The sequence below is a fragment of the Pempheris klunzingeri genome, chromosome 20 (genome assembly GCF_042242105.1).
Source record: "Pempheris klunzingeri isolate RE-2024b chromosome 20, fPemKlu1.hap1, whole genome shotgun sequence".
Lineage (NCBI taxonomy): Eukaryota > Metazoa > Chordata > Actinopteri > Acropomatiformes > Pempheridae > Pempheris > Pempheris klunzingeri.
Genome location: NC_092031.1, coordinates 8,371,214 through 8,379,268, shown reverse-complemented (window position 1 = coordinate 8,379,268; position 8,055 = coordinate 8,371,214). Strand labels below are relative to the sequence as shown.

The 8,055-nt window shown below is 38.1% G+C and overlaps 1 protein-coding gene across 1 annotated transcript; it reads left to right on the top strand.

Moving 5' to 3' along the window:
• The first annotated feature begins 3,386 nt into the window (after positions 1 to 3,386).
• On the top strand, positions 3,387 to 7,853 carry tbata (thymus, brain and testes associated). The gene is made up of 8 exons (XM_070852246.1): positions 3,387 to 3,573; positions 4,833 to 5,003; positions 5,112 to 5,200; positions 5,776 to 5,925; positions 6,159 to 6,240; positions 6,687 to 6,852; positions 6,944 to 6,984; positions 7,756 to 7,853. Exons 1-8 carry the CDS (start codon positions 3,387 to 3,389, stop codon positions 7,851 to 7,853), a joined length of 984 nt encoding a protein of 327 aa, XP_070708347.1.
• Positions 7,854 to 8,055: the final 202 nt, after the last annotated feature.

The following is an 8,055-nucleotide window of genomic DNA, read 5'->3' as shown; positions in this document are numbered from 1 at the left end:
TTTTTATTAACAGAAGACTTTGACAATTAAAAGAAATTTCATTTAATCTTTTATAATCACTGTAATACAGTGAACATAGACTTATGGCTACTTTTATTTAAAGTGCACCCAATGGACGATATTTCATGTGGACCCTAAACTTTGAGTTTTGAGTTACATTAAGTTTGAGGTCACTGCACCCCATAGAAAATACATACAGTATATTGAAACAACAACATTTTTGGTTGTGAGATGTATTCAAGGATTCAAGAAAAGCAAAGAACAATTGATCATAATTGAAGACAGAATTATGAGGATATGACCCACTTTCTTAATGCATGCTTTTTGATGACTCTGTCAAAGCCAAATGGTCTGAAAAAATGATTCAACCTCTGCAAAAATATCAAAATTACTCACTTGTAAAAATAACAAACTGAAGAGCAGTGCATGCAGCTATCCCGTGTCTGTGACCAAGTAAATAGAAATACTTGCTTTGCTCATCTATGGCTTCAGTCTTGGGTTAATAAGTCCTACATGTCACAATATCATGTGGATTTGAAATGCTTTAGTGTCCTGGTAAATAGCCTTTGAAATATTTTCAATTCAGGCAACTGGAATCTAACGTCTGCATTTTTATGTCTTCTTACCTCATGAATGAAGTTCACGTTTTTCATTTTGAGTGCATTCAGAATACATTACAGAACACCATCAAGGCTCTTAATAGTCAGGCTCTATCATATGTTCAAAAATTCATAGTACCGTACCACCCCACTAGAGCACTGTGCTCCCAGAATGATACTGGTGGTTCCTAAAGTCCTCATATGTCATGATGGAGGCAGACCTTTCAACTATCAGGCTCCTCTCCTGTGGAATCTTCTTCCAGTTTGGGTACAGGAGGCAGAAACCCTCTCTACATTTAAGAGCAGGCTAAAAACCTTCCTTTTTGATAAAGCTTATAGTTTAGGGCTGGCTCAGGCCTGGGACCAGCCCCAAGTTATGCTGCTATAGGTTTAGACTACTGTGGGACTCCCTACGATACACTGGGCTCCTCTCTCCTCCTCTTCCTCTCCATCCTTATGCTTCATGTCCCTTTGATGTCTGTTACCAACGTTGGATCTTCCCTGGAGCCTTTTTGTGCTTTTCTCACTTGTCATTGTGGTCATGGTTCTCCTGGCAGCGGTTCTCTGGCTTCATGAATCTTTTACTAGTGTTAGTCGTGTTATGTTATTCATAAAACAACTATTTTAATGTTTTTCACTGTTACCATATTGCTCATTATTAGTTATATTCCTAATTTCAGTACTATAATTCTCTCTCTCTGTCCAACCTACACCAAGAACGAACCCTGACAGAAAGCCGTCCACCTCTGAGCCTGGTTCTGTTTGAGGTTTCTTCTCATTAAAGGGGTGTTTTTCCTGCCTGCTGCTCTCTTGGATCCTTAGATTTGAATTCTTGAATTGTCTCTTAATTAAAGAGTTTGGTATAGACCTGTTTTTAGACCTGCGTCTTGAGATAACACTGTTATGAATTGGCGCTATATTGAGCAAGAGCAGTCTCATGCACATGCGGCACATGAGGCACATGCTTATTTTCACAGTGGGGACCCACAGGAGGCAGAGGTGCCACGAAGCACAGTGATATATCCATTCTCAGCGAGCAGCAGCCTGGCCACTCACAGAAACACATTTCTCTACACTGGTCTACAAGCAATTCTGCTCCTCTGCTCCTCTTTAATCAAACATAGAACTGATCTTTATCAATAACCTCATGAATTTATAATGTAAGCACCCCTCCCCCGCTCTCTCTCTGTGTCTCAGCATGCCTGTATCTCTGCATGTCTGCAGAGACAGATTAATTTTGTAATTTAGAAAACAAAATCACAAACAGCAGATCACTTTTATCATCGTGTGGGGAGAACAGCGGAAGCCAGACAGCATAAGGCAGACGCTTCAAAGCTCCAGGGAGATTGTGAGTCAGCATCCGGCACCTTTGTGGTCCTTCCCGCTGCCCAGGGCTTCAGAGCCATGCTGACTCGCGATCTCCCTAGAGCTCTGAGGAGCACAGTGTTAAAATTGTGTTGGAAATTGAGTATGGTCACAGTAGTCAGTGGTCAAGGACAAAAATTGCTAGACACATAACAAATACATCACATAAACATCATAACATACATTTCTGATGAATGACAAAATATCAGGTAAAAAAATTATTAGTTTAGTAACATGATTATTAATAAGTAACAAGACGAACATTCTACGGCTATGGAGGACTTCTCAGCTCAGGTATGTGCACATATTTCTGGTGTGATTCAAACATTGTTGCTGTCTGACTTTTGTAAAACGTCCTTTAGCTCAAGTGAACAATTGTTCTAAAAAAAAACTAATATATAATAAATATAAAAACATAAATAGAAATAGATTAAAGTAAGAAAATGAAAAATGTGACCCAGGACAAGATTAAAATTGTGAAATATGTACTGAATAAACACTGTAAGATGATAGTAACATATTAATTACTTGAGTTTTCATAGGGTGGCTGTAGCGCAGAGCGGGTAGATGTAATCTACTGACGTTATTGAAATACTGTTAATGCCTTGTGTAATTGAGGTTTTCAAAGAAATTCTTATTTTTTAAACCACCACAATCACTTTCATTTTTCATCATTTCATCATCAACAATTTCTAAAAATACATATAATATTGTAATTGTAAATAATTGTATTTATTGTGTATATTTTGATCACGTCAAAAAAGGTAAAGAAGCATCTCTCTAAAACGAACTGCAACTGCAAAACTGTGAAATACAAATGCCACAAAGCCAGAGGCAGAAGAATCCTTAGGAGATTAATCATCATTTTCATAGCACATTTACATTAACATTCACACAGATTTGCTGCACTAGTTGCTGCAGTAAACAGATTCTTACATGCATATTTGCACATGATAATCCTGTTAAGTAAACTGATTGAGGCAGTCACTCATTGTGCACAGATGCCATTGTTTCATGTTTAGTTCTGGTTCCTTAGCAACTAAGGCAACAGCAGAGCATAAAGTACCAGAGGGTTTGAGCTGAAGGCAGTTTACAGAGGTAAAGTGGTTCTTCAAAGTTATTTTGTCTAAATCTTAAGCTATTTTCTTGCTGCAGAACACAAAATACACATTTCTTGATGAAACTTAAAAGTTAAGTTGAGTTAAACAAATTGATTTATTGATTGAATAATTTCTGCTTTGCTCCTTGTTTTAGTTTTCAAAGTTTTAGCATGTTGATGTGGTCACAGCTTTGCAATCACAAGAGCCTTAAATATTAGAGTTTCAGTATTTCAATCTTTGTCTCTGTATAAATGCATGTCAGGGTTTTTCTTTTATTCCTTCAGATTTAGAAAAAAAAAAGAGAAATTCCTTCTTCCAAGGGATGTCGATAGCACAGACTCCAGACTCTCAAGGGACAACTGGAGAGAGGAGCAATGGTCAAACTCATCTGTTCACCACAGAATTTACTAAGAGGCTGACGACAAGCAGCCCTCGGTTTGGTGCCTTGAGTCATCACTCATTCTTTTCAAGGCACAACCCCCATCCACACAGGGTCAGACATATTCAAGGTGAGCACACACTTAGGACCAGACAATAGAAGAAATTCATGGACTGTATTGAAATGTAATTTTCACAGGTTGAATTCACAGTTGAATCAAGCCATGCCATATTCCTTCCTAAACATTAAATGAAAGTGTTTTCTCATTCAGCCATGCAGTACAGATGGTACACGCATTCTGAACGTTTATATATGATTTTCCCGAGTATGTGGTTCCAGTAAAACTCCAGTTAAATAAGGTCAGCAGAACATTCGGGCTCCAATATAGGTTTTCAAAGTTGTTTTCAAATGATATTTCATTGGAGCTGCGTAAAACTTCAGCAGATATAATGTTTATCATGTTCACTTTAGTTTAGCATGTTAACATTTGCTAATTACCGCTAAACACAAAACACAATTTGATCATAAACTAAAGCAATGGACAAAATAAAGATTTGCCAACCTGATGGTGGCAGTAGATTAAGAGCCATGTCAATCATTATGATTTATCATCTGGAGACCACCAAATGTCTGCACCAAACTTCACAGCAATCGATCCACTGTTTGAGATATTTCAATAACAACCAAAAATGTCAACCTGCCTCTCTAAGTCGGCTGGGTGGTAAGCTGGTGATTCATCCACTGGACACCAATTTTCTGTTCAAATTTCAAACTAATCCATTCAGACCAAAGTGGTGGACCTATCAACACTCACACCGACCGCCCAGCAAAACCAGTATTCCCTACTGTCACGCCAATAGCACGGTTAAATACTCCAAACCAAACCAACTGTACACTACCGGCCCAGCTAATGGCAGACAGACCAAGTTAGTGACAGACAAACTATATATGAAAATGTAAATAAAAGTGATGAAATCCATAACTCATTCATGATTTAAGCCATTAACAAGGTCCTTACTCTGATGTTGCTGTGAAAGCATCTTTTCCTGAGCTTTGTTACCTGTAAATGAAATATTTCATAAGCAGCTGTTTTGACACCTGGAATTGGAGTATCGTACATCAAAGACAAGTAGGTTTCATCCCTGAGGTTCTCATGAACTTGTTACCTTTAGTCTCAGCGGGAATTTTGCTTCATTTCTTCAGGGCATCTCTTTTATTGTGTCACACTTCTGAAGCCCTTTACTTTGTTTCTGAACTGTGAATACTGTGTCTTCATCTTTCCTGATACAGGCCACAAGCAAAACGGAATTGGTCAATCAATACAGTTGTTCTATATAGTGCAAGTGTTGCTGAACCTTTGACCTCTTCAAGCCTTTTTGTTTCCTGCAGGACTCAATGGAAGGCCTGTTTGTATGGTGAGAGATGAATGGTATGTCACCTCATCATTATTCCCTCATCCACTTCTCAAAAGCCACGTCCTCAGGAGAGCACCTGATGCATCTTTTGCTTTTCCTCTTGCTCAGAATCTTCATGGAGTCAGTAGTAACAATAATAAATCTGGTAAGTTTCAGCGCCTAAATTCTATCAGGAATTTTGTAAAGCTCTGCCATCAAAGCATCCCCATTAAGCTTCACAGTAACGTGAGCGATTTCTCCGCTCTCATGTCAGCATTGTTTTCAGAGGCCTGGAAGGATGAACTTAAAGAACTAGCTGTAAAAGTCAGTTTGTCTTCTCGGGCACAAAAGAACAAAAAAGAGGTACGAGTATTGCTATGATTGCTGTAACCTGCACTATGTTCATGGTTAATTAATGGTATGGAAGCCTATAGGAGACTACATCAAAGTGATTGACCATTTTAAAATGAAAATGAACAAGCTGTTTGCCATTTCATTTACAAAGGTGTACCCTGCTGTGTTCATTCAAATGAAAATAAAAATGCAATAAAAATAATTTTCCATTCATGCAAGCAAAATACAAAAGTCAAAATTAAAATATGAATGCACTTTTTAAAAACAATTTTTAAATTATAAAACAAACTGCCCTTGAGATTTAATTCTAAAATACTTAGCCTGCTGCTCTTTTGGTGTCAAAATGAAAATGAAAATGAAAATACAATCTGTCAGCCCTCTAATAAAGACGTCAATCATTCTCTGTAGGTGCTCTGCTCAAGTTCAGCCTTGCTGAGCTGCTAGGATGGCTGTAGACTCTCAGTCTTGTCAAGTTATGTTTCTGGTTCCTTAGTTCTTTACTTATTCAAAGCTAATTTAACTAAGACTGGCAATGTATATTCAACTGAAGTTTCGGCACTGGACAGCATGATTTGGTATTCCAGGACCAACCTGAGGAAGAATCTGCCCACCGAAAGACCCAATATTCAGCTGAAACTGGGAGAATCGTCCCTCCATCCTCCAAGTCTTACCAACGCAGAGCCCATCCCCAGCGCCTGGTTTACTCTCAGCCCTTACGTGATCAAGAGCTCATGGTGAAATCCACTCATATTTACCTCTTCTACAGTTAGAAAAAGTGCCATTTGTGGTAGTTTGAGGTAGAAATGAGACAAAGCCATGTAATATTATGTTTTAGAGAGGAAGAGTTACCAGAAGATCAAAAAGAGCTTTCCAACATAATAGAAATTCAATTCCAATTTTAGACTATACAGCTACTTAATTTATGTTGTTTGCTAGTACAGGGATGATTCTACTGTTCTCTTGTCAGGTGTTGGAGCTACTTTGTCAGATCCTGCAGACAGATTCCCTGTCCACAGTCCAGCAGTGGCTCCTGCTTGCAGGCCAAAGAGGTAAAATGTTTTTTCTTTCCACTTAGACAATGAGGTTAGTTTGTGCACAAAGACAATATATTTCAAACTGTTTATCCAATGTCTATACTAGTGTACTTTTATAGGTGCTGAACCAGAAAGAAATTAGAAATGTATGACAATTCTTCAATCACTTAGGTTACATTTCATCCCAGCTTGTTGTTGCATGTAAACCTGGACCTCCAAATACAGGGTTAAACTTGAAAATGAGCAGAATATGGGACATTTAGGTGAGGTTAATTAAAGTGGCTTTAGCATTTCCAGTTTCCAGTTTTTAGAAGTGTTTACTTTATAAATTGTTTTTTGGTTGCAACAATTTATCCAGCCATTTTAATTAACCGCTGGAAATCCATATAAATACTGCTGCTGATAATGAAATGAATCACTGAGCTCTTTTCCAAGTATTATGTGATGTGCTGTATCCTCAGAGAAAGACCTAGTGATGGGGATGATCAAACAAGCTCTGGATGGCGTCGACCTCACAGGTCGTCATCAGCAGAACATCCAGCAGTTCCAGGCATTTCACCCTGATGCTTCTCCGCCGGCATATGGGCGATCATTTGACCAGTCGTGGAACAAACCACGGAGAATAAGGTCCGGATGATCCTTAGAATTTTCATCTGGTTCCTCTGATCAAAAATGTTGAAAGCTCTGTGTGTTTTACATTTTCCATTTTCCTCCGTAGCTCATACAGAGGGAGCCGAGCTTCCAGTGGTGACAAACCAGGTAACTAAATGTTTTACTGCTTTTCAGGATATATATCATATATTTCGAGAACAGTGGTTCTCAAAATGGGATCAAAGGACACCTAGGGACCCTTGAAGGGGTTCTATGGGGTCCTCAGCAATTTATTTCAACTATTATTCCACCCATAAGGAACACAATGACAGAATGTATAACTACTTTATTGTAAAAAAAAAAATGTCTAAAATCTAAAATTAGATGGGGGACCTTTGGACAAAATGTTATAAAATGGGGCTCTGTGGTCTAATTTGTGTCAATTTAGGGGTCCTTGATAAAAAAAAATCCCTCTGCCATCTCCTCTTTTGATATATTCTTTTTTCTGATAGCAAATTTGTTTTGGTCCATCACTGGGGCCTTTTTCTTTTTCACACAGGCTAGAGACTAATACACTACACAAATCAGAGGCTCTAGAGATATAAAAAATAAATTAAAATAAAATAATTATAAAAACATTATTAGAAAACCCTTTTGGTGCTTCCAGCTTTGCAAGGAATGATGCTTTTTGTGTTTCTAATGTGCATTTCAAAGTAATGGCACTGAAATACAGCCTCTCAATGTCATTTTCTGTATTGTATACTGTTGGGAATAAGTGTACTTCATGAAGATGAAAATAGTACTTATACAGCATGAAAGTAAAATTGGGTGTATGCACATCAAGCAATCTTGTTTGATTTTATTTTCAGTTTTTCTTATAGTTTTTCCTGTGGCAAACAGTGGCTTTGCGAGAGTCTGACTTGAGTTTCTGTTTTGCAGAGAAAATTGGAGAAGCAGAAGTCCTTGAAGTGCACACAGGAGATCAGAATCATCTTCAAGATCATTCACTTCACCACACGGAGAGTGTAGAGTTCTGATTGTCATCATGGCAATAACTGTAGTTTCCTTATTAAGCGAAGTGACTGGTTCCTTTGCTTATTTGGTCCCATGATACGATATCACTGGTTTTCTTTAGCGTATTTCCTTTGTAGAGGTTAGAATCTCCAGTCAATTTAATGAGGAGTCCTCCAGATTTAATTTGCACTTCATCAATACAGTAGCTGTGATAGTGTTACATGG

What these genes read in the sequence shown, in the direction of transcription:
- tbata (XM_070852246.1), top strand. Translation starts at nt 3,387, where the DNA reads ATGTCGATAGCACAGACTCCAGACTCTCAAGGGACAACTGGAGAGAGG. An exon ending in TACGTGATCAAGAGCTCATG is followed by an intron (nt 5,926 to 6,158) that starts GTGAAATCCACT and finishes TTCTCTTGTCAG; the next exon opens with GTGTTGGAGCTACTTTGTCA. An exon ending in AACAAACCACGGAGAATAAG is followed by an intron (nt 6,853 to 6,943) that starts GTCCGGATGATC and finishes TTTCCTCCGTAG; the next exon opens with CTCATACAGAGGGAGCCGAG.